Below are 27424 nucleotides of genomic sequence, written 5' to 3'. Positions count from 1 at the left end.
GCAGCCCCGCCCCTTTCCTGAGCTCTTGCAGTCAATTTGGTCGATTGGCAGCCTGCTGTCGGTCAGTGGCTCATCCTGAGTGCTAGGATCATTAATCTCCCAAGCCAGTGACAGCCTAATATAGCGTAACCGATTCATGAATATTTCCAGCAATGCCTGAGCAGTCAGAAGAGAGGGTGTGACCAACAGCTTTGTGCACACCATGACAGATATTAATCTGTCTAACCTCTTCTACTATCAAAGTCTAAGTGCTCATCATCAGCGGCTATGTTGAAGCTATTACAGGTCTGTTGGGAGAACCTACGTGTTTTTTTTTTTTGTCCCTTTGTAAATTCAGAAAGAAGCGACACCCAGAAACGTGCTGGTTTATGCACACAGTACAAGGTTTGCACATTCATAATTACATTGCTTCCTGTATTTGCAAGAGGATTGCATTTTCATTCATGAAAAGATTGCTGCACCTGTCAGTAAGCTGAACAGGGAGATGTTCAAAGATTTAACAGGAGCAGTAGTGCAGGTATAAGATTTCTTCAGATTTTCTCACAATCTGTTGATCTGTTTAAGGTGTTTCCAGAATTTACAGGGTTTTTGCAAGATCTTTAAATAGTTATGAGGCCTTAGTTTTAGCCCTTTAAACATTTTCAATACACCCAGAATTTCAATATGTAGTCCTAAATTGCATTTAATTGTTTTGTTTTTTTAGAAGTGCACTGATTGCATTCATTTGTTCCATTATTAATATTGCTGGCTGAGATAACTTCAAACTCTATGATGCTTGGAGGCATCAAATAATTATACTGCAAAATAATTATATCTGAAACCCTCCTATGTGTGTGAAAATACTCCAGTCACATGCCATAACTTAAGGAATTCTGTTTAATTTAACAAAGTTTTATTTGATTTCCTCCAAATACTAATTAATCAAACAAAAGGTAATTAAAATGAATTGTGACATTTGTTTAAAACATTTAATTTTTCATTATTCACTTAAGACTTTAATTTAAAAAAGAATGGCTGTTTAAAGATGTTAAAAAGTAAGAGGAAGAAATAATCATAAACCGCTCACTGAAGTACTATCTTACTCATACTCCTGGCAGATTTAGATAAAAAGTTATTGTCAACCAAGACGTTTGTGTCCAATAGAAAATGAGACAGGCATCTCTCAAAAGATAATAAAGCTAGGTAAATTGAGTATTGACTTTGAAAATAAAAGATCAGTTTTTATAAATGCGTAAGAAGAATGGCATTTCAAAAATTATTAATTCTTTACTAAATGATCAGTGAGATTCTGAAGGCTTTGAACATTGTGGGGTTGTCATGATTGACACGCCTCTTTGTGTCACATGGAGGACCGGAACAAAACCACTGGAGTGGCAGACTGGGGCGGTGGTCCCAAATTTTAAGAAAAGGAGATTGGAGAGTGTGTTCCAATTACTAGGAGATCACACTTCTTAGCCTTCTTGGGAAACCTTACTTTGGGGTGTTGGAGAAAAGGCCCAGACTGATAGTCGAACATTGGATCCAGGAAGAGCAATGTACCTTTTTACTGGGTGTGGAGCATTGGACTAGATCTTTACCCTTCTGGAACTGCTGAAGGGGTCATGGAAGTTTACCTCTGCAGTCTACATGTATTTTGTGGAAATGGTAAAAGGCTACAACCATGTCCCCTGAGGTATTTTGTGGGGATGCAGCAAGTATATGAGGTATATGAGTGGCTTTGAAGAGCTATCCAATTATTGTATGCCCAAAACAAGAGCTGTGTTTGTATTCTTGGCATAAAGTCAAGCCTGTTCCCTGTGCGCATACTCTACCAGGGCTGCCCTTTGTCACAATCATGTTTGTGGTGTTCATGGACAGGATTTCAAAGCAAAGTCATTGAGAGGAAGGTGTCTGGTTTGGGAACCTCAGAATCTGAACTTTTCGCAAATTATGTGGTTCTTTTGGCTTCTTCAGGCCACAACCTTCAGCATGAACTGGAGCGGTTCACTGCTGAGTGTGAAGTAGCCAGAATGAGAGTCAGCCCCTTTAAATTTGTGGCCATGGTTCTCAACCAGAAAACGAGTGGACTTCCCCTTCTGGATTGTGGGTCAGTCTCTGGCTCAAGCAGAGGAGTTGAAGTATCTTGATGTCTTGTTCATGAGCGGTCGAAATGAGCTTCCTCCCTAGGGTGGGTGGACTCATCCTTGGAGACAGGGTGAGGAATTCTGTCATCCGGAAGGTGCTGGAAGTAGAACTGCTGCTTCTCTGCATCAAAAGGAGTCATTTGAGGTGGTTTGGGCAACCAATCAGGATGACTCCTGGGCCTCTCCCTTTGGAGGTTTTTTTGGGCACGTCCACTGGGAGGAGACCCCAGGGAAAACCCAGAACTTACGGGAGGGACTATGCATCCCTTCTGGCCTGGGAAAATCTTGGGATCCCCCAGAATGAGCTGGAAGGTGTCGCCAAGGAGAGGTATGTGTAGGGTTCCCTTCTAGCCATGTTTCCCTTGCAGCCCAATCTCGGGTAAGTGGAAGACAGTGGATGGATAAATAATCAATGGAAAACTCTTGGGAAAAAATGGCACAACAGCAATCTTTTTATAACTGCTGGTATTTTGACAATTTATCTTTGATGATGAGCTCCACAACTTTGAGGTTGGAAGGCCTCATTGCCACTACCCTTATATGCGGCTCCCTCCACAGATCCACTATCACAGTGTTTCACAATCCTGGTCCTCAGGGCCAACTGTCCTTCATGTTTTAGACATGTCTGCTCCAGCACACCTGATTGAAATGATTGCATTACCTCCTCAGCATGCCAAATTAAATAACCCCTTATTATACATACAATGAGATTCCTAGTCACTTCCAGTGAGTGATGTCTCTCTATATGTCACGCTGGTGGGTATTGCCACTCAGGAACAACGCAATCCTAAAATTAGATTACAATCAAATTTATGTCAGTTTCCATTAAATTTATAACTGTTTATTTCAAACTGCCAGTATGTTAACGATTTGTATTAATTGTAAATACCCAGTCATTTATTACTGTAGTCTCTTTTTATGCTGCCAGCTGTAACGAAGACTGAGTGAAAACATATGGATGAATAAGTGGACCTGATGGGAAAGCAGCGATAACACTGTGGGTGAACTCTCTAATATCATTTTAAGTGTTTAACTGTTGAGGAAGGCCAGTTGGCAAAAAGTTCACATCTTGTTCATGTTCTCATAGGTATGTGGTTCTCTCAAAAACGGCTCCTGGTATGAGTTCTTTGAGGAGAAAAATACATGGATTTTCTGATGATAATGAAAATGATTGCTTAGTGAAGTGTGCCCAAAAATACAATATTGTTACTAAATTTTGCCTTTGACAACACACTGCATCATTAAATAACATAAAGGAGATATTTTATTATTTAGTATTCTATGAAAAAAATATATTATTTACACCTATTTCAGGCACACTGGTGTGTATTGTGAAAACAAGACATAACAAATAAGAAGAAAATACATGATAAAAAGTCACAAAGAAATATATATACGTAAATACTAAATGAAAATTTAAAACAATTATAAAACATACTGACACTTATTGTAGTGTTTCCAGAAAATTGAAAGATACCTTCTGTTACTCTTTTTAGGACAATCCACATTCATACCGTTAGTTATTTGTTTTATCAAGGAAACATAAATTACCAGCCAATTTTCCTTTCGTTAAGGTGCAAAATCAGGGGACAGTGCTTGAGACAAACATTTGTCTTGCAATGGTCCATCTTAGAAGCTTAAGGTGGATTCAATGCATCCTGAAAAGCCACTAAAATTGTTTTATCTTGATTTTACTTTAACTACACCTGTACAGAAAAACAATTCTGAATAACAGCTGCAAGCCATTAGAGGAAAGGAGTGACCAGGTTGTTAACATACTACAAATCATTATCAAAGCTAACTGTCCACTGCATAAACATTCCTGCTATCAAACAATCAGGAAACCAAGTTTGGCTGGACTTTAGGAAATGCTTGGGATCATTGTCCTGTTGGAAGATCCAATCACACCCAAGCTTTAGCATCCTTGCAGAGTGCACAATATTTTCTTCCAGAATTTCCTTATACCTGATTGAATCCAACTTGCTCTCCACACACTGCAGGTATCAAGTGCCAGAAGAGACAAAACAAACAAGAGCTTCACTGTTTCACTTCCATGCTTCGTTGTAGGCATGGTGTTCTTTTCAGTGTTGTTAGATTCTTTCTCCTCCAGACATGCCAGCAGGTCTTGCTGCAGGTACCTTTTAGTCAGTCCAGACCTTTTGACCACCTGGTTCTTTAGGAATAGGGTGGCAGCTATTGTTACCTTCATCTTTCTGCCACATTTTGGTGACATAGCCACTGTTCCTTTTAAACTTGTTAAATGTGTTTTCAACTGGATCTCTTGGAACATTCAAGACCTTTCATTTTGTATAATTTTACTTGTCTGTGTAAGGCATTTATCTCCTCACTGAAAATGTTATACAAGTCACTTGATTTAGCAATATTTCTATCATTATATGTAATGTCAACAGCCCAGGTACTTAAGGTGTTCTATCTTAAACAACAGGTGTGCCTGAGATCCCACATGATACCCAAATGTGTGCTTTTGTGAAGAATTCTAGGTTTAAAAATTAATTCTTAATTGTGTTGATAAACCTAATTTGCATTAGGGGTTGATGAATTTTAACTGTTTAGATAAACCCCTTCACATGCTGTAACATTTACATCAAAGTCTTGCCAAATGTATAATTATCACTCTATCACTGTCGTTAAGCAATTTCAATTTTTCTTACATTTCACTAAATTCATATTTTTAACAGTAACTCATTTGATGCTTAAACAATCAATAATGTAATGAATAATTTGAAATAAAAATATTTTTTAATAATTTGATGCTGAAAGTGACACTAAAGCAATCATTTCAAACCCTAAGGCATACAACCAGGGGTTTCTTTGTTTTCCACATTATACGTCTTAACAGTCTCGTCCCCTGAAACTTTCTACGGGAGGGGGGGCCGGACCCCCCCTGGCCCACCACTGATTTCACCACTGTGCCTTAAATCAGGTGCCTGCCTGTGTGAGTGTTAATGATGTCAGCCCCAGTACTAGTTGTGTTGGTATGTAGAGTCATGAAAGAAGAGGAAGAAAGGAGAAGAAGAAACACAAAACTACCTTGCAGTTGAAGTCACAGTGAATAGTAAGAACTTCCGTTTTTTTCTGTGTCTGACACTGGCAGGATCAAACTATAAAATGTAATAGGACACCTTCTAAAGTTAGACTTGATGTGACGGTTATTTTAAGAGACAAACTACTGTCTACCGCAAGCAGGACAATTAAATTAGCCTCGACAAAGAATGAGGCACCAAGTCACCAAACCATAATAAAGTTATATCAGCAGCTCACTAATGAAGAAAATACTATTTTTGCCAAAAAACTGCACTTAACTTTGTTCTTTAGAAGGTTAGTTTTTTGATTTATTGAATTCTAATTTTTTCTCCCACTTAAAGGGGCCCTGTTTGAAATGTTTGAGACCCACTTCAGTAATGTAACATGTTCAGCATGTTTATTTAACTTATGACTTTCAGATGTTGCTGTAGCTGTGTGTGAATTCCATATGTATGCATTATAAAATGATAAAAACCTTTCACACCTCACCTGATGTTACAAGGAGATTACAGTTTATATTGATGAAACCGCTTCCGTGGTTATTTTGGTTTATTTCTGTAAGGACTTTGCTCTGACTTACTGTTCACATTTTAACTGCTCACCTTGTCTGCTGTACTTTAAAATTGCCCTAATGGTTATTCAGTCATAAAACTAGGTCTTGCTTTACTGTTCAAGGCTACATGATGATTCAACGTAATGTACAGCTGTCAAAAGGGCTTTTAGGTCTTTGTTAACACATCTCCTGTGACCCAAGCTTTATTATATATTACTCACCTGCACCTCTCAAGGAAATCATATGCAGCTGCCATCTAATACTACAGTTTTAAATCTTTCACATTACCTGCTCCTCTGTGATGCAGCGATATTTTCTTAGTGTTGGTTGAGGGGTGGTCTGTCACCTTTATCTGTGTGTCTCATAGAGAGCCGAGGCCAAGTATCGTCCATGCCAATGAAGAAGTTTGGTCTCACTAACACACACACAAAACCATGTTCTTCTGCTCTTGCGAGGACCATCTGTTATATTATGCATTCTCGGGTGTAAAAGCATAGCTTTAATCAGCCACCCGTAGCTCTTGATCATATCTGACATTAGGGAGACTTAAAGAATAATTTTATACTTAACCCTGATGGTTTGGATGTGTATGCTTAGTTGTTGTGGTGGTGGGTCTCTTAAGACAGGTTTTAAGAGATCCACAGACAAACACTATTTTGTGTCATTTTCCCAAAATGCCAAAACGATGTATGTCAAAACATCCAGTCAATTTTGAAACCCTGACATTTTAGATCCTTTATTATAAAACTGCCATTTTTAATTGTATATCAAATTGGCTGTTTTAAGGTTTAGACTATCTCTAAATCTGCTGCCATAAATGCTTTGCGTCTCATTAAACAGCAACACATCTTGTTAGTGTCTTGCGTAAATAGTCCCCTGATTTTCTCTAACATTTCATCTTTGAAATCTGATTAGCTCAGATAGTAACTTATACAAATCAGTATTACCATGGTGCATGCCTGAACTGCCTGAATCTTTAAGTGTTAGGCATGCATAGCAGCGAGGGGTTGATTTGGCTTCACAAGAATTGAAAAAGTTGTTTGTGATAAATAAATAACTGCACTCTGCAAAATGTCCTCCCCCTTGTGTTTTACCTTTGGATAATGTACTGTGGCATCTGTTTTTGTTGGTGTCTGACTCAAATGAGTGGAATACACTATTTTTAGTATGAACTGCAGATCAACCTTCTCTTCTGTCTGTTTTCTGCTGCTTCCGTTCTCAACAGAATTCATAATGCTTGATAGCACAACAATTTTATAGCAATGCAACGTCATGTTGGTGTTGTGGTAGAGCATCTCATCCAGCAAACAGAGTGGGATTTTCAAGTGATATAAGATATTACCGTTTCTGAAGACTAAATGCATATACAATTACAGTACTACAATAACACTCAAAGGCATGGGCTGGTATGAGATTCTCACAGTAAATAACCTTGGGTAAAACATGATTTTTTGGAATTGAAACTTATTCAAAGTAACAGCAGACAATTCTGATTACTCTTAAACTTTTCTCTGGTATGTCATTAAAGAGATTCGAACGTGTAAGGATGGTTTGATATAAAAATTTTAACAGTTTTGAAAGTGTAACTTTTTAAAACCTTTGTATACCTTGAAACCTGTAACCGTTTGCCTCTACTTAGAAATGTGACATTGTGTTGAGACAATTTTGCAGCACTTTTGCTCTAATGCCAAATCTCAAGCAAATATTGCCTGGACCTTGGGTTTTTTACATTGCTTTTATTACCACGTCTTAATGAAGCAGTAAGGAGGTTTATACAAACCTGGCTCAAGTTTAGACGACTGAATGCTGTTGCATTACTGGATTGGTGAAACTATCAACTGTCATGTCTGCAAGGGCATTAAGAAGGATCCACTTGATGTTTTCCATTAAATTCAGGACATTCTACAATGATTCTTTTTTTAATGAAGTAAACAGTGCTTAAATGTACTTAAAGTGCCTGTGACATGCTTTTCCCAAAAATGCAGAAATTGAAAGAAAACATCTTAATATTGAAGGAATTGGGCAGTAATTGACATGATATTAGGATTAAAGACATGATAAAAAAAAAAACTATGACACAAAATAAGCATATTACAATGTTAAATTTCTCAAGTCCAAAGTCACCTGGAAATTACATCTGAGAGGAAGTCTCCATTCATTCATTGTATTAGCATTAATGTTAAACGGTTCAGGTAGAAGCCAAGTTGTGTTAAAAACTGCGTTAATATGGTGAAACTGTGCATTGCTGGTGGTGGCAGCAATACTATGACAGCAGGCGTTAGTCTGCACCACTTCCTGAAGGAAAAAGGATCAGAGCTGCCTGGATCAGAGCTGGAAAACTGTCAAGGGAGAGATGGGCAGGTCCCAACAAGCACAGCCAGTTGTGATCTGAGGATTTTTTAGCAAATTGCTTTAAACAAGAAACCTCTGAATTCACAAGAAATGATGTCAGAGGTCAGGATATCTGACAGACGAAGAAGAATGTTGAAGCAGAGTCTATAGCCACACCGCCCAGAGCATCTGATGTGAAAAGATCACCAAAGAAAATGTTATTGTTGCTGTTGCTAAACAGATCAAGGCTCAGCAGGAAAGAACACTTTCTTGTCGCAAAAGTACATTTAGATATTGGCAGTTATTGTTAATAATTAAAAATCCAAAACTATTATTTTTATTATTAATAATAATATTTTGAAATTATTATTATTATTATTAGTAGTAATAAGATAAATTACACACGCATACGATATATTTAACTAATTGTTTCTCTAAAGATTCTAATATAAAGTAAAAAAAAGGACACACCAGGTAGTGTCTTCAGATTTTGAAACACCCTTGTGTCTGCTGCTGCTGCTCTATGCTGCTCAGCTTCACCTCTGGATCTTTCACTCTCTGGATCTTTCATTCAGTGCCGTATTTACTGTAATCCTGGATTTACACTGTATCTGCTCCTGTCCGGTCCGGTCCGGTCCAGCCCAGAGGAGCTCCAACAACCATACCCAGATGGCAATAAAAGCAAGTGATAAATGCGGTAGCAAGTCCAAAACATTTTTCTGCGGAATTTAAACCTGTGAAACTGCTTCATTTTTCGTTTTACGCATCCAGATATTTTCATTTGTTTTGTTCTACAATGGAGGAGTTCACTGAGTGCAGCGAAGCTATATTTGCTGCCTAGTTTGATGCATTTAATGATTCATTCCTCGGTTTATAAAATCTTAGTTAACCCAGTAACTGATCGAATTGATCTAATGTAAACAACTGCAAATATGTACACGTGTACGCATAAATATCTGTGTGTATTTATTAATATAGCGAGATCTAGTCTGTCTTTTGTGAAAGACTTTGAAAATCTGGATGTTGAGCTTGTTCTGTTTCCTGGTGGTGTGGAATGATTCATGCATATTGACTCTGGTGGAATTAGATGGCCGTCCGCACGCTGCAGCACTTATGCTCTGCCATCTGATGAAAGCTCACTTTCTTCTCCTGACTCTGCTGCGTCTCTCTCTGATAGTGACAGAAATATATCTAAAGAAATATCAGATTCTTTGCTGCTAACTATGTTGCTGGCCATTGTAGCAGAAGTCAGTTTGCCTGCAGGAGTAGTTTGGAACTGGCTTTTTTGTGAAATTTATGACCATATTTCTCAACAACTGTTCATTTCAGTAGTATGAATTTAATTCTTAAAATGTTTTATCAATGTATTCTATCCATAAATGTAATTGGATTTATCAAGAAAATTCAATGTCACAGGCACTTTAAGCATAAATGGAGTGAATTACACTTGTCTAGACATGATGTAAGAAAAACAGAGATAATTATGTCTAGGTCTGTGGTTAACAGAACAGATAGAATATTACACATTTTATGTAACTGGATGAAACAAGACTAGGCAATTATTTTAGCATAATGACTATACTTAAGATTTTCATTATATAAGCCATGACGTTTGCAACATGGAGTTGCCCATTAACTGTGAAGTAGATGTGGATAAAATATGTGTCTGTTACACATATCGAATGGATTTACTGAATCAAATTAATTTGTATGAATAATTAAATCTGTTTGTATTAGAGACTGTAGCCTCTGTACATGGGTCACGCACATTACCCCTGTGCCACTGCTGTGCACCAAAGTTATACTTTGTCATTCAAATCTTTTGGACCCATGGAATTTGAACTTACTTGGGTTGAAAAAAAGTTTATAGGAATTGCACAAGTTTTGTTCTGTAGAGTGCTGTGAGATTACTTTTGTTTTAAATTAGCAGCATGTATTTGATGAAATCTGAAATATCAGAATATGTAATAGCTACCTAAACTCTATGTAGGAATTCAATCCAGGCAATTTGCTGGTTACAATGAAAAAGTTAGCAGGTTGCTAGCTTCAACATAAAAACATAGAAGAGAGGCCAAGTTTAAAAATTTTTTAAATCTACCAATACCAAGCTAGATTCTGATACTTCATCAATGCATATCTTGCTAGTATAGGGTTGAACCTGATTTTGCTGCCTTAATGCTTAATGGCTTTTACTCTGCAAGGTGTCAAAAACATAGTTTTTTTTAGTTGCTGTTAATTTGTCAGCTGCACATCCTGTTTTCAAAGATATTTTGGCCCAACCAGAATTTCTGCAGGTCTGCCTTAATGTACTGCTCCAATGTGGGTTAACTTCGTTAGGAAAATTAGTATAGTTCTGACACCCTGTCACCTAAAACACATATTGCTATATCATTTGTGTCTTAACATAACATATCTCTGTCTTAACACATTTAGCTAAAATGTTTACCTGTCTTGCTTCTGTTGTTTTTATACTGAGTAGTTAGCATTAGTGGTAGGCCCACATTAGCATGATTAGTCTTTTTTTATGATACTTTGATGAGCTCATAACATATTTCAGTACATTTCTAGTTAACCTTTTGCAAATAAAACGCATTGAAAAAGTTGCAACCTTCAAATATCCTTATTTTTGACATTGATTAGTCCGTTTAAGAACATAAACTTATTTATTCTTCAGTACAGTTGAAACATTAGCCTTGAGAAAACAAGAATAAGAGCTCAGACATTTATTCTTGACTTGTCTTAAACGTAGAAGCTATTGTTTTTTGTACAATGCATTCTCAATTCTAGTTTTTTGGTTATAATTTATGTGCTTATGATTCTGCAAAAAGACCTCTAAATCACTCTTCCTAAATGTAAATCTACCCATTATTTAAAAGCATGTTTATTCATTTAATTTATTGGTTTTCCATTGCAAGAAACATTCTTGGTAAAGCATCCAGAACACTGTGTGCTTTCTTTTCAGTGGCTCTATTACTGTGTGTGTGCTGTTTAGAATGGGCTATCTGGCATTCTGCTCCATCTAATGTCACAGACTCAATGTGAAATGGTATTTGATAGCCTGTAAAACACAGTAGTCAATGGTTACAGGAGGCAGACCAGGAACGTGGTGTAAAAGAGGCTATTTCGAGTTCATCAAAGTGATTCAGCGTAATTCGACAGAGGACGCTGAATTGGCAGCTTCTAGACACAGACAGGAAAGCCAACAGCAGCTGGGCTGATGTCTCAGGAGTAATCTCATACAGGTAGTATGAAAACAAACACATACACTGATATACTGCCACAGACAGGCCATAAGACATTCAAACCGAGACATAATTATAGAAGCTTTTAGACATGATGTTGGTAGCTGGGAAGTACAGCAGGCAGTGTTAATTTGTTGGAGAAGATGAAGGAATGTGTTTGATAACTTGAAATAGCCTCATCAAAATTGGTCTACCCATGACAGATAAATTGCTTGGCTGTCGTCATAAAAAAAATCACAATAAATATCTGTTGACGCCAAAGTGTAGAGTGTCATTTCACCATTGCGTTAAATGGAAATGGCAGGTGGGAACTGTGCAAATGCAAGCAATTTTCCACAAAGTTGTGTCCTTTCTGTGTGACTTTCCTTATCAGTATCATGAAATGTTGCATGAATGCAATGAAATCTGCCAAATTGTCAAGGTGAGACCAGTGAAACTGTCATGTATGCTTTGCTTTACTACTCTTAAGATGGGTTTTTAATCATAAGAGCACAGCATTCATTGCTTGACAGCGGGCTGGTGTCATTCTCAGATCATTTAATGATGGTAAACACGTGATGGGAGACAGTTATCAAATCAAAGACTGTAGATCTATTAAGACACACATTTGAACATAAACAGTTAATTTACAAATGGTGTTTATGCTTCAGCTCCAATAAAAACAGATTTCAGTGTCAATTTAAACAGATAAAGTGCTTTGAAACAGTATTTTCCCCCTTTACAAATACTTTCTGTTTAAATTTTTTTCATCACACTAGTTTAGATCATTTTAAGATAACCTGAATAAATGCAAAATGCAGTTTTCAAATCCATCCATCCATTGTATATACCTGCTTTTCATTGCAGGGTCGTGGCTGAGCTCGTGCCTATCTTGAGCGGTCATAGGGCGACAGGTGCGGTTAATCCTAGACAGGTCGTAGTCCATCAAAAGGCCAGTTTTCAAATTATAAATAAATGTCTTAAGAGGACAAAAGCTATCTAAACCAGCATGGCCCTATGTAAAAAAGTAATTACCCCCTAACCTAAAACTGGTTGTGCTGCCCTTGCCAACGTCTGCTATCAAGCATTTGAGATAACTCGCAAAGAGTCTTCTACATCTTTTTTTAGTCCACACCTCTTTTGCCCCTTTTCCAGTGGCTCGTTTTAGGTGGCGTGGCTCCGGTCCACTCGGTTTCACTCTACTCGGTACAGGACCAGTTGTGTTTCCACTGACCCACTGATGGCTTGAGCTATGGCGGCTGAAGTCCCACCTCCAGCCATCATTGAAGTGCGCTGCGGTGCTTTTAACATTACTGTGTAATGTTTGTATTATTTTATATGCAAGAATGTCTTATATAGGTTTTTTTAATGTATAAAATGATCCATTGGGTGGAAGGATAATCAGAGAGGAGAGACCCTGCTGTCTGGACAAGTGATGCTCAAAGTTCGGCTGAAGAAGTTACAATTTTGGACTTTATGAGTAAGTTTTTGTCTCAGCCATGGCAATAGCAAAGACAAGGACCTTAAAGCGTAAAAATTATTAGTAAAAGTGTATTTCGATTTCACCCGCTCCAGCAAATGTGATCCTTAATTTTATTGTAGTTGCTTTGCTTTTGAGATTTATTAACTTTTCCCTGCACTACCTCAGCGAAAAGCTTCTCATTTCTACTGGTCCAATGGCCAATCAGTCAACAGCAGTCTGTTCACGTCACACATAGTCCTGACTCAGCCCCAGTCGTACCTGCTCAGGAACAGAGACCTAAAAAGTAAGTACCGGTATGGAAAAAACTGTGATGAAAACAAGAGCCAAGTGGAGTCAAGTAGGGCCAAATCAAGCGAGTGGGAAAGATGCATTTGTGGAATTGTTTTAATACAGTCACAGTGGAGGGTTTTTGAACGTGAATGTTCTGTTAAAAGTCATTGATAGATTCACCTGCAGCTTAGCCCAAGTGCACTTCAAACTCATAGCCAGATATTCTCCTTCAGGATTTTCTGGTGTGGTGCATAATTCATTTTTCCATCAAATAAGCCAAGTCATTAAGGTTCTGAGGCAGCAAAGAAGCCACTGACCATCACACTACCACCACCATATTTGACTGTAGCTATGAATATTTTTTTCTAAAATGCTGGATTTTACACCAAATGTAATGGGCTGCACAATCTTGGGGATCATTAAGGTGATGTCAATGTGTGATGGGCCTTGGTGATTTTTTATGTCAGCAATAGTTTTTGCCTTAGAACTCCAAGTTAGGTCTGCAGTGCTTTAGATGTTCTTGGTTCTTAGGACCTTCTCGATGGATGATTCCTGGGAGTTGGTCTGCCACTCCTGTTAAGGTTTACCACTGTTCCAGTGTTTTCCCCATTAGTGAATAAATGCTTTCACTGTGGTTCGCTAGAGTCCCAAAGCCCTAGAAATGAATTTGTAACACCTTGGAGGATGATAGATCTGTGTCAACTGCTTTGTTTCTAAGCTGTTGAATTTCTTTAGAAAGACGTTTGATGTGTTGCCTTTTGAGACCTTTTAGCCTTCTTCATATTTTCAGACAGGTACTGAATTTGACATTTCTTGATTCTACAGGTGTGGAAGTAACCAGGCCTGAGAGGAAATCAGATTTTGGGGTTAATTCTTGAGGAATGCAGTACGATTACTTTTCATATAGACCCATGTTGATTTGGATAGCTTTGTCTCTTAATATTTGAAATAATGATTTGAAAACTGCAATTTATTTGTACTTGACATTAGACTTTGTCTGATCAATAACATTTGAGTATAATGAGAAAAAAACAGAAATCTCTAAGGGGACAAATGCCTTTGCACATCTCTGTATGCTTGCAATAAGATGTTTTTTTTTTTTCAACAATCGGTGTAAATTTGGTTTAACTATTCAATACTAAAAAAAATGAGACTGAAGAACATTTTCCATCAGAATATGATTAAACTAGGTTAGCATTGCTTAATTTGCATTAAGGTTCCCACTGTGTGTGAGTCATTTCACACCTGTGCATCATGTCCTCTTGGCACCAGAATACTAAACAGACGTGGAGAGCAAATTTCGAGGTCAGGTAAATACGAACAGTGCTTCCACATAGCAGTCACCTACAGCCTTGTTCAGTTTGTATTTTTTCCCTAAAACACACATTGAAAAATATGTTTATATTCCGATATGGGATATATAATCATAACCTATCAGGAGCTGCTAATACAAGGATGAAAAGCCACTTATACAATTCTGCTAGAACAGTTTTGGTTAACTGAATTTTGATTTGATTAAGACAAATTTCACTTAACTTACCAAAGCCAAAATTACCCTTGGACTGAGCTCAGCAGAGTTTCTTGAGACATTTCTTTGGGTTATGTACTGTAGCCTTTAACTATGTATTTTTTTAACCAAGTTAATGACCAGGAATATTATGTGGTTTACATGCAGATCTCTCACAAAGGAGACAAGTTTTGGGGTGCGGCGGTGGTGCCAGGGTAAAGCATGCAAACCTTATATAGAGGCGCCAATCCTTGATGTTGAGTGTTTGAGTCCCGGCCCCGTCAACCGTTGCTGCATGTCTTCCACTCTCTCTCTCTCCATCCCATTTCCTGTAGGTCAACTTACAAAATAAAGACCACTAGTACCACATAAGTATTTTATTTATTTTTTTTATTATCTATTCAGCAGGCCCTTGTGATTTCTGAGTGGCATTGAACAAAGTTTAAATGGTGGAATTTCAAGTTGAAATGCAATCCACTATAAATAATGATAGTGAATGCTGTTTATCATCATTTACAAAAACGTTCACAGTGAAAAAGAGACTGTATTTGTTGCTGGAGCTTCCTGTTTGATATAACTGGCTCAGCCAAGGTTCAGCTCTCCCCCACAGCAGTGTTGGAGAAACCTGAGCATACAGCACAGTGCCAAGTCTTTTAGAATCATCCATCAAAGGAAAAGACTTAGCATATAAAGTAGAAGAACAACTCTTTCTATCTTTATTTAACATTTATTTTAACAGGAAGGTCAGTTGAGAATTAATTTTCGTTTACAATGACGACCTGACCTATGAGTTTTGTTTATACACTATAACTTGGACATAGCAATACAAAAAGGCTCAAAAAAGAAAGATGCAAGTTTACTGCCAATATTGGATGTTCTAAGTTAGACTTTCCTTTCTAAATAAATTAAAACAATCAATGAAGTTTAGACAGAATTAGTATAGAATGTTAGGTTCATATTTTACAAAATCATAGCCTCTCATGCAAGTGATTGGTGTTTAAGAACTTTATAAAACATAAACTAAATTAATCAAATTCATTGTTTGGTTTGATAATGAACAGTTACGTTTTATATATAACAATATGGTTACCTTCTTTTTTTTTTTGGTGCACCAATGTGTTTACTTTGTAAAACGTGGAATTAAAAAACAAATAAACTAGACAAAGGGAATTTGAATAAAATGTATTTCATATGGCCCTTTTTATTCTTTCTAATGCAGTTCTATGCTTTTTTCCTTTAGTTTTATTTAAAACGTTTTATGCAGCCTGAATACAGCTTGAATGAGTGGTGTTTTTATTGTTTACCTTTAAAATTTAAATAGAATTACTAAAATTTGGCAAAACAGTCTTAGTCTGAGTGTACCTGAAGGCTCAAATATTAAATATATATAATATTAAATATCCATTGCACTTGACACAAGTTAGCACAATTACAGAAATGGATAAAAAGCCATTCAAAAACATTATTTGGTCCGAATACTTTTTACTGTTTTAAGAAGAGGGAACTGTACCATGTTGTTCACCCTTATCAACAGACAGAAAGGATGTGATTTCCAAGTAGCTGGCAAAACCAGACCCTGAGGATGTCTTGATAAAGTTTAATTGTAATTGTATTTTAGGTTTTCATGAGGAAGGTTAGTCATGTCATGCACTTGTCTAACAGTCTTTACAACACTGTGCAGAGTGAAATTACATTTTTGGATACCCCAATGTATCCTTTGGTTCCACCATTGTGCCACGGTGACATCTGTTCGCCCCAGTGAAGATGGTGAAGAAGTAAGATGCTTAGGTTGACATTAAACCAGCCAGCTGGAGGAAAAGCTGGCATTTCCAATGAAGTAAAGCTAGTTGGAGCAGGCAGGAATAACAGAAAGAATAAGATTAAAAATTGAAGCATAAAACCGAGCAAGAGAAACAACAGAAAATAGTTGAACAAATGTGACTGTATTAGTTTGAAATGATAAAAGTAGTGCCGTTCTTCAGACATATGACACTCATATTTGTTTTCTGTGTGTTTTCCTGACAGGCTTGTTGAACTTGGAGCAGCTCCTCAGACAGTTTCTCATCTCCAAGGAGACTCTGTCTGTACGCATGCTGGATGATAGCCAGGACCCGACCCCTCTCCTGAAAGAGATCCGAGATGACAAGACTGCCACCATCATAGTGGATGCCAACGCCACCATGTCACATATCATCTTAGAACGGGTAAGTATAAACATAATGGTTGTGTTATTTATGAGCCTATTTGCTTGACGCGACTTCTTATATGAAAAATGGCACAACATATGGAAAAGGCAACATTTTGTTTTATAACCAAAAAAGCTAAGGCAACAGCAGTGTCCATTTATGAACTGCAGAACTTCATTTTCTACATGTCTTCAAATTGAGTTAATATAACTTTCACCGCCAAATTTAATATTTTGTTGATGAGAATTAAAATAATTATGCTTCTGGAAAAATTCTGGTTGTTAGTTGTAGTTTAGACCCAGAAGATTGGTAAAATAACTGAGCTGAAACACCACTGCTAAACAAATCAATTATATTAAATTAGTGATTGTAAATAATGACATCAAATAAAGCATTTTCCAGTAAATAAAGCCAAGAAAGTTTAAATAATTCTGCAGAGATTTGTGGATGTGTATGTGTAATAACAAATCTGTTTTTCCTCCCCGTCTAATGTAGAATATAGCAGAGATTTAAATACATCGTAAAGTGAAGCAAAATGCTTTTTTTATCCATCCTATATCTGCTGGGTTGCTACTTTAAAGAGACAGTTTTTACATTAAAATGTAAATGTGGTATGCAAAGCTATAAAGCAAAACAGCTTTCAGACAGTTTTAGTGAGTCCGCTTCCTGTCTCTATGTATAGGCAACCTCTTTGTGCTTCTTTACTAATGGAAAATATGAGTAGTTACTGCCTCAGAATATTACTCACACACTGGATTTCAACATAAAGGGAGCCTCTACATTTTAATGGACACATGGGTTCTTAAGAAGCCTTAATAGCATCTTTCCCATTTCAAAGGAAAATATACCATATTGTTTCCTAAACCAAGTAAATGAATGTCTGGAGATGGGTTAAAATTAAATAGACAGAGAAGCAGACTAGAGGAAGAAGATTTTAAGTCATTTCTTTCATTCTGAAGCACTGCGCTGGTCCAAGCACTGTGGCTGCAGGGGTCCACACTGTCATGCCTTTTTTCTATGTCTGCTCCCTCTGCATGGAGTTAACTTCATTCTCTGTACTCATTCAGGATTATTTTCACATTATTTCATCACAAACTCTTCACCTTGCTGTCTGCTGTATCCATTTTTTACCACAGTGCCTTTAAAAAGTATTCAAAGTAACTTTTCTACATTTGCTCACATTAAATTAACAAAATTCAGTGTGTTCTTACGTAATTTTACGTGATAGACCAATACAAGATCATGCATAAGTGGGAAGTAGAAGGAAAATGATACATGGTTTTGGTTGTTTTTGTAGTGCGGCACACATTTGTATTCAGTCACATTGAAACAACAACCGTGTATGGCTCAAATTACATTTGTAGTTCTTTGGTGCAATATGCTTAAGGTATTTAATATTTAATTAAATAACTTTCGGTCTGTTAAGTATTATCCTATGAATATCGGCCTAATATAATGGTGGTATTAGAACAATAGATGAAAGAGTGATTCAAGCACTGGCATTCTCAAAACAGTGAACTGGGCACACATATGGAATAAATTCACATCAATTTCTCCTTAACATAAGTATTTATTAACAGGAACAATTTAACTCCAAGTTAAACATTTTTCTATTAACAAACTCTTTACTGGGCTAGAACAATTCAACTAAACTACCAAGCAAAATGAAAGAATAAGGAACTAATGAACTATGTACAAATAAAATAACAAGGGAACCAGTGAAATTGACGCAATGATACGACTGTTCAATGTGGATATTTATGTTTAAGAACCAAGCTTTATCTTGAGGAACTTGGAAACTTGGAGGTCAAATTAGTTGTTAAAAACTAATTAAGGACAGCAATTGGTATGTCGTCAAACAACCAGTCACAATGCAAAATCAGAAGGTAAGTAAAACATTATTTTGATAAAATAATATTTAAAAGGATTACTTACCAAACTAGAAGTCAATAACCTTTTTGGACAATTGATCTTAATGCTATTTTAACTATCCATAACATGGAGCAATGGAGTACTAAAATGGCAGAGAGAAATATCATTGGACTCTAACAAGATGGTTACGAGCCACATGTAAATATTTCACTTTGGACTGGCCACGACTTCTTGGTGAGTTTTGTTTTTGGCTCTGTGAGCTTTCTGCTTTTTGTGGGCTTCGGTGTGGGTTTTCTCGCAGGGCTACTTCAGGCAGGGGCATGGGGACCTGGATGCTATGGGTCTTCTTCTCACGTGGGTGCACCTTTGCAGGGGGCTTTGTTTTTGGAGGGCTGGTGGGGGCGCACTTGCATAGTGTGGGCTTTGTTCATGGCTTCCGCTTTGGGTGCTCATTACTGCATACTGTCCTCCACTGTTTGGCGTGCTGTGGTGTCGGGGTGGTGGTCCTGTGTGTGGTGGCTCCGGCCTCCGTGTTTTGTATGGCAGGGCGGGCGCACTGGGCTCGGCGGTTGCATTGGGCCTCTCGGCCTTAGGCTGAGGTGGGGTTTGCTTCTCTGCTGGGTGGTTCCTGGTGGGTGGTATGTGCTTGGGGTTTGTGGTCTCCACCGTGCCCCTACCGATGTATGGAAGGTTGTGTGGTGTTGCTGTGACATTGGCTCGGGGGGAACCGCAGCTTGGCTAGGCTCTGTTGTTTCTGCTTGGCTGGCATGGATGTTGGTGGTTCTGCATCTCTGGGGAAGTGCAGCCTCTTTGCTGTGTGTGCTGTGACCTTTCTTTGCCGCCGTTCTGCTTGTTGCAGACCCTCTTCCCCACCCATTTTTCTTTTTAAATGCACACTACAACAACACGCATCAACACCACATTTGAGCGGGCGGAGGTAGGCTTGGGGTCTTTTCCCACCCTCGTTTGCTGTTTGCCGTCTGGGGTTGGAGGCCGGGAGAGGGAGCGGGCCTTCTGGTCGGGAGCTGGGCTGGGGATGAGGTTCGGGTCTTGGGGGTTGTCTGGTGCTGGGGCTGGCTCTTCGGCTCTCTCGGGATCATTTGGATTGCCTTGGATCTCGGCCCCTGACTTCGGTGTCTGGTCCATTGGTTGGCCGGGCGGTGTGCAGTGTTGATTGAGATGTGGCTTCGCGTTGATGGAGGGGCTGGCCAGGTTGCTTGGTTCGGTGGGTTGTGCCGTGCTGGAGGTGGGTGGCCGGCATCCTGGGGCTCCTCCAGAGTTTGGGTGTGGGGTTGTCAGGGTGCCCGGTCCTTGGCGTGCTGTGGTGGCCTTCCTCCAATACTTCCTTCTGTGGATCTTGCCCCTGGCTGGGCACAGGGCTACGGTTGGTGGTCAGGTGGGTGGGGCGGTGGAGCATGTCTTGTGCCCGCACTGCGGTGGCTGATGAGATGTGCTTGGCCTGGAGCGGTTGGCCTGCCCGGCCCGGTTATCCGGCTGGTTGTTTAGCATTTTTATCTTGGTAGAAAGTGGATGGTAGGAGGTCAGGTGGTAAAGGTGCCTTCAGGTTCATGTGCAGTGCTACGTTTCCTCCACACAAAGTATTTTTGTTTTAGGCCGAAATTTCAATTTTGATCTTTTAAAACACTTTCTTCAACATGTTAGCTGTGTCCACAGTATGTTTGGATTTCTCATTATACTCATACTCGTACTCGTCGTCTTCCGCTTATCCGGGACCGGGTCGCGGGGGCAGCAGACTCAGCAGAGACGCCCAGACGTCCCTCTCTCCAGACACCTCCTCCAGCTCCTCCAGGGGGAGCCCAAGGCGTTCCCAGGCCAGTCGAGAGACATAGTCCCTCCAGCCTGTCCTGGGCCGTCACCTGGGCCTCCTCCCGGTGGGACGTGCCTGGAACACCTCCCGAGGAAGGCGTCCAGGAGGCATCCGGTATAGATGCCCGAGCCACCTCAACTGGCTCCTCTCGATGTGGAGGAGCAGCCGCTCTACTCCGAGCCCCTCCCGGATGGCCGAGCTCCTCACCCTATCTCTAAGGGAGTGCCCGGCCACCCTACGGAGGAAGCTCATTTCAGCCGCTTGTATCCGGGATCTCGTTCTTTCGGTCATGACCCAAAGTTCATGGCCATAGGTGAAGGTAGGAACGTAGACCGACCGGTAAATCGAGAGCTTTGCTTTTCGGCTCAGCTCTCTCTTCACCACAACGGACCGGCACAGCGCCCCCATTACTGTGGCAGCCGCACCGATCCGTCTGTCGATCTCCCGCTCCATTCTTCCCTCACTCGTGAACAAGACCCCGAGATACTTAAACTCCTCCACTTGAGGCAGGAACTCCCCTCCAACCTGAAGAGGACAAGCCACCCTTTTCCAGTCGAGTACCATGGCCTCGGACTTGGAGGAGCTGATCCTCATCCCAGCCGCTTCACACTCGGCTGCGAACCGCCACAGCGCATGCTGTAGGTCTTGGCTAGAGGGGGCCAAGTCATTTGCAAAAAGAAGAGACGAAATCCACTTGTCCCCAAACCAGACCCCCTCCGGCCCTTGGCTGCGTCTAGAAATCCTGTCCTTAAAAGTTATGAACAGGACTGGTGACAAAGGGCAGCCCTGCCGGAGTCCAACATGCACCGGAAACAGGCCGAAATTTCAATTTTGATCTTTTAAAATACTTTCTTCAACATGTTAGCTGTGTCCACAGTATGCTTGGATTTCTCATTATAGTTTATTTTTATTTAGTTGTTATGACTTTGTTTCTCTAATACAGTTAGTTTTAATTGGTATTTAGGATTGCTAGTATTTATTAGTTATTATTATTAATATTATTATTCATAATGCTAAGTTTTTATTAGTTTAAGTACTTCTGGTTTATTCATACTTGGATTAATTTTTAGGTGCAATATTTGAAAAGGTCAGTGTATTGTATTTCTAAAATTGTATATATATGTATTGGTTTAACAACGACTCACGAGATACCGTTTTCAAAAAACTAACTTACCACAAAAACTAACCATCCACAAGTTCAAAATGTGTGTAATGCTGCAGCTGCTCCAAACAGTCTATAGACTGAGGAAACACATGAACATTATAATAATAATACAATACTACACAATATAATTTAACCTAATTTCAATCACATTGTCGTGTGGACTTCCCAGTCTTAATAAATAATGCATACTCCTGCTTGTGGTGTTCCTGTGTATTAACTGGCCAGCAGCTTGGTCAACTCTAAAAGCACTCCATTATGGCTGTTTCTATTCTGGTGCTACCTGGCTGTGATGTGGCTCCTTTTTTCGGGGCAGCTATTCAGAGAGGCTAGCTTGTCAAGGTTCTCAAAATTTCTCCCCTTAAGAAGTATACCACATATTTTATCACCCGTTTGTACTACAAGACACTTGCTTTGTTGCTCTCGCAGTCATACTTGAAGAAATCCCATATAGGAATCTGGTGCTTTCTCCAAACTTTTGCTGTCATCATTTTGTGGACTAGGTGAGCAAAAATGTAATTTAGAAAGTGCCGCCAGGGACTATGGGGTGCCGTACGGTGCCGATGAAAAAACTCCATTTCACATCAGTTCGCAAAGCTTATGAATAAATTGATAAACAAAAAACAATGAAGGATATTATACAGTATCTTTATTTTCAGTACATTTTAGTTAGTATTACAAATTCACAATATAGTTAGTTAATTGTAATTTTTCCCTATTAATTACAGTTTATTTATTTCAGCTAACAAGAATGTTTTCTTAATTTCAATTTTCGTTTTGTCATTCGTTTTTGTTAACTATAATAACCCTGCTCCTGTCAGCAGAGTCTCATACTTTAGCTGTACATCATTGCTGATGCTTCAGAGTTTCCATGGACCTCTTGGCTGCTTCTCTGATTAATGCTCTCCTTGCCCACTCTGTCAGTTCAGGTGGATGATCATGCCTTGGTAGGTCTGCAGCTGTGCCATACTCTTTCCATTTTCAGAAGATGGATTGAACAGAGCTATGTGATAAGTTCAAAACTTGGGATACTGTTTTATAACCTAACTGTGCATGAAACTTCTCCATAACTTTATCCACGACCGGTGCACTGGGTTCCTGTGTCTTCATGATGCTGTTTGTTCACTAATGTTCCATAGCAAGCCTTTTAGGCCTTCACAGATTTATTCATACTGGGATTAAATTACACACAGGTGGACTGTACTTTTAATTAGATGACTTCTGAAGCCAGTTGTTTGTATTGGATTTTTAGGAGTGTAACAGTAAAGGGAGCTGAATGCATATAAAGACCAAATTTTCAGATTGTGGTAGAAAACAGCACAATCTGGAAAATTGGTTTAAAGATCAATCGGTTATGCATAGCTCAAAGTTGTAAAAAGAAGGAAGGGTTGTTTAAAGCAGTGAAAGGTTTCATTTTCCATCTGAAGTTTGTTTTGTTTATTTTCTGTTCTCTCTATGAAATATGTGCCGCAACCATACACTATGATGTGAACTCTGTTGTGTACTGGTATAAACGGTAGTCACCCAGAGAATATATGTCATGCAATGTTAAAAGTAATTGTCTGCATCAAAAAACACGACATCAGCTATTCTCCCTACAGCTTTGCTTTTTGTGCGAAACTAAAGGGTAAATGCTAATTTCCATAAAAATATAATTACTATAGTTAAAGTAGTTTTAAAGCAGCAGTGTACAAAGAAGAGGATGCTTTGTGAGGATGAGGTGAGAGGTTCTTTTGAGTTCAGTCACAAACATTTATTTAATGTTTTGCAGTGATAATTACCAGCTTTCTGCTTCTTAGTGGGTTATTTACTAAGCTTATTTAATACACCTTATCTGAATATTTCCTATTTATAACAGAGTAGCACTCATGTTAACACTCATGTTAACACTCATGTTAACACTCATGTTAACACTCATGTTAACAGCATGCTTCAGAGGTTAGACTGTTCACAGGTATGACAGCTAAATCTTTGTTAAGCTTACGTCCGTGGCTGAATACCCTCAAATCATCTTCACGCAAATTGTTTAAAATCAAAACATCTACTTCCTAGAAATAAAATGTAAAGTTTAAGTTTCAAAAGACACAGGTTTCATCCATCGATCGATCTATTGATAAAGATCGACCAATCTATCTATCTATCTATCTATCTATCTATCTATCTATCTATCTATCTATCTATCTATCTATCTATCTATCTATCTATCTATCTATCTATCTATCTATCTATCTATCTATCTATCTATCTATCTATCTATCTATCTATCTATCTATCTATCTATCTATCTATCTATCTATCTATCTATCTATCTATCTATCTATCTATCTATCTATCTATCTATCTATCTATCTATCTATCTATCTATCTATCTATCTATCTATCTATCTATCTATCTATCTATCTATCTATCTATCTATCTATCTATCTATCTAGATAGATGATAGATGGATATATCATTAATCATATATATATATATCATTTAAGCCCTTTGTACAAACAAATACAAATGATATTTATGGATTTCAGTTCATTTTTATTTCTAAGTTGATCAAACTAAACTCTTAATAAATTTCTCTTCAGATCATGTGTTTTTGGAAAATAATCTATAAAAGTTCACCCTGCCCTTTGCAGCTGCTCCACACTGACTTTGATTTAATCAGATTGTATGATAGTGTCGAGCAGCATACCAATGGAGCTCAGAAATTAATTGCTCCATCGAGAAGCTTCGTTAGATGATGATGCGTCAGTGCTTATCAAGTTGTGGATTTGATCTGTATGCTCAGATGAAGCTCCAGTTACACGACTCAGTGACCTCTCAACTTTTCTTCCCTGTTTTTGATTTCTCTCAGAGCTTTATGTTTTGTTCTTCCCCACCCCTTTGAGTGTCAGACCTTAAACCTTGCAATTTTTTCTGCAGAAGCCTCTCCTTATTTCTGTTCTGGCCTTTGTGTGCTTAATTTTCTTACTTTTTGCTTCTCCCTCTTTGCCCTTCTTTCATTTTTCCTGCAGGCATCAGAGTTGGGGATGCTGTCAGTCTACTACACTTACATCTTCACCTCTCTGGTAAGCAAATGGCCATGTTGGCAATTAGGATACAAATTTCACACCTAAAGAAGCGCATCAATAATCTAATGCTGTGTTCATGTAATGTATTAAAACAGAACATTTTAATTGATGCTCCACTTTGGATTAAGGTTTGGTTGGAAAGAGCTTATATAGAGGAATGACTGCATAGATTCATTATTTCAGGGTTAAATGGTCGATTTTCTCCCTCATTTTGTTGGGCTGTAAATTAGAGACCTGGTTTAGCGGCCGTCGTGGCTCCAACCGCTGAAGTGCATTTCAGCACCAAGTTAATAAATTATTTAAAAATATGTATTTTTATAGGGCTGCATGGTGGTGCAGTTGGTAGCACTGTTGCCTTGCAGCAAGAAGGTCCTGGGTTCGATTCCTGACTGGGGGTCTTTCTGCATGGAGTTTGCATGTTCTCCCCGTGCATGCGTGGGTTCTCACCGGGTACTCTGGCTTCCTCCCACAGTCCAAAGACATGCCTGTTAGGTTAATTGGTCACTCTAAATTGCCCTTAGGTGTGTGAATGAGTGTGTGCGTGGTTGTTTGTGTGTTGCCCTGTGATGGACTGGCGACTTGTCCAGGGTGTACCCTGCCTCTCGCCCATAGACTGCTGGAGATAGGCACCAGCTCCCCCATGACCCACTATGGAATAAGCAGTAGAAACTGACTGACTGACTGACTGATGTATTTTTTCCTACTAGTACTACTGGTGGTTGTGCTTCTTTTGTCATTTTTTCTTTATTTATGACTACAGGAGTTGACCAGGCTTTGGTTGAATGATTGAATAGCTTTCACTGTTTCCTTTCTTTTTGATTTGGGATTTTTTTATAAATACTATTAGGTGAAGTAGGGGTTTTGTTTGCATATTCAAATATAAATAAAATGTTACTTATGTTAACCTTCTAAATGCTAGTGCACTTTTTGCTGTTAATTTCCAAGAATAAAAAACTTTATTTTCCAAATCCTAAATGTTCTATTTAAGTGTTGTTGCAGCTCTGTTGTGGACATTATTAGTGTTTGATATTCTCAAAGTGGACCTCTTAGCAAATTATTAGCTTATGTAAGAGAGTTTTCATTTGGTTGCAGGGTAAGGTAGCTTCTTTGAAATTATCTTGGTCTATTTAAAACTTTAAAGGGATCTTAGTGGGATGACCTCTCCTGGGTAGCTGTGATCTTGCTTAAAATCTGTCTGACTTGGAATTGAGTTCTAACAGTTGAAACATGCGTCTTTAAACTTTTCCAGTCTTTTATGATTATTGAGCCTCTTAAATGTTCCTCACAGCTCTGCTGCATTCTTGCCCCAATATATACCAACACATTGACAGTATGTTGTGACTCTCATCCATGGACAGGTCCTTGTTCTTTGAATAAAAAAATAAGATTTATTTATATACCGCCAATTCACAACAGATGCAATCTTAAGGCACTTAACTAGACAAATGGGTCCAATTCCTATTTAATTACACTCCCTGGCCACTTTATTAAGTAGACCTGTTGATTTGCTTACTAACGCTAATGGCAGATCAGCCAATCACATGGGAGCAACTCAATAACAGTCTAGATGTGGTGAAGATGATTTGCTGAGGTTTAAGAATGTCAGTATGGGGAAGATTGAGGATTTAAGGGACTTTGAACATAGCATGGTTTGTTGAGCGCGCCAGCAGGGCCTTAATGTTTCAGAAACTGCAAATGTACTTGGATTTTCACCCACAAGCATCTCTTAGGTTTACAGAAAATGGTCCTGAAAAACAGAAAATGTCCAGTTTTATGGACAAAAATACCTTGTTGACATCAGATTTAAAAGGAGAATTGTTAGATTTGGTTTGAGATGAATAAAAGGCATCAGCAACTCGATTACCCTTTCGTTACAACAGACTTATGAGTAATAACATCTCTGCAGCACATAACTAATAGCAGCAGAAGACCACACTGAGCACCGTTTCTTTCAGCTCAGAAAACAGGGACTATAATTCTCATCTGCTAAACTGACTAGAAAACAACTGACAGGAAAAATGTTGTCTGATCCAATGAGTCTTGATTTCACCTAAAAACTTACAGATGATAGGTTCATAATTTGCCGTAAACAACATGAAGATACTGAGTCATCATGGCTTGAATTAATAGTTCAGGGTGGTGATGTTAGTGTAATGGTGTATATTTGTTTCACCAGGCCTGGACTGGAAGAAAGTTTTGACTGTTTAGACATGATCTCTGCAGATGATCCTCAGAAATATGTGTGTATACACTGGAATTAAGATGGTAAACAATTACACTGAAAATGTAAGCTGAATTGTATAACTGTAAATTCACAGTTTGCATATGTACTGTTTATCCATTCATTCATCCTCTACACCGCTTCTTCCACACTGGGGAGCTGGTGCCTATCTCCAGCAGTCTACAGGCAACAGGTGGGGTACACCATGGACAGGGCGTCAATCCATCGCAGGGCAACACAGAGACACACAGGACAAACAACCACACATACACTCATTCACACCTAAGGGCAATTGAGAGAGACCGATTAACCTAACAGTCATGTTTTTGGACTATGGGAGGAAGCTGGAGTACCCAGTGAGAACCCACACAGGCACAGGGAGAACATGCAAACTCCATGCAGCAAGACCCCAAGCCAGGAGTTGAACCCAGGACCTTCTTGCTGCAAGGCAACAGTGTTACTAACTGTGCCACCGTGCAGCCCTTTGTTTATTCATTAGGGATACATTAAAATTTACACAAACATCTTTTTTTTTTCATTTCCTCACATCTTCATA

At 38.7% G+C, this 27424-nt stretch overlaps 1 protein-coding gene across 1 annotated transcript in view; it reads left to right on the top strand.

Moving 5' to 3' along the window:
* Positions 1 to 27424, top strand: part of grik4 (glutamate receptor, ionotropic, kainate 4) — a 585146-nt gene that overhangs the window by 385278 nt on the left and 172444 nt on the right. The window contains exons 7-8 of the mRNA XM_047391909.1: positions 16559 to 16737; positions 24591 to 24644. Coding sequence (XP_047247865.1) covers positions 16559 to 16737; positions 24591 to 24644 — 233 coding nt within the window. The remainder of the gene's footprint in view (positions 1 to 16558; positions 16738 to 24590; positions 24645 to 27424) is intronic.

Source organism: Girardinichthys multiradiatus, chromosome 18 (assembly GCF_021462225.1).
Source record: "Girardinichthys multiradiatus isolate DD_20200921_A chromosome 18, DD_fGirMul_XY1, whole genome shotgun sequence".
NCBI classification, from domain to species: domain Eukaryota; kingdom Metazoa; phylum Chordata; class Actinopteri; order Cyprinodontiformes; family Goodeidae; genus Girardinichthys; species Girardinichthys multiradiatus.
The sequence above is the reverse complement of the archived record's forward strand: the minus strand, read 5'-3'. Positions and strand labels throughout refer to the sequence as shown.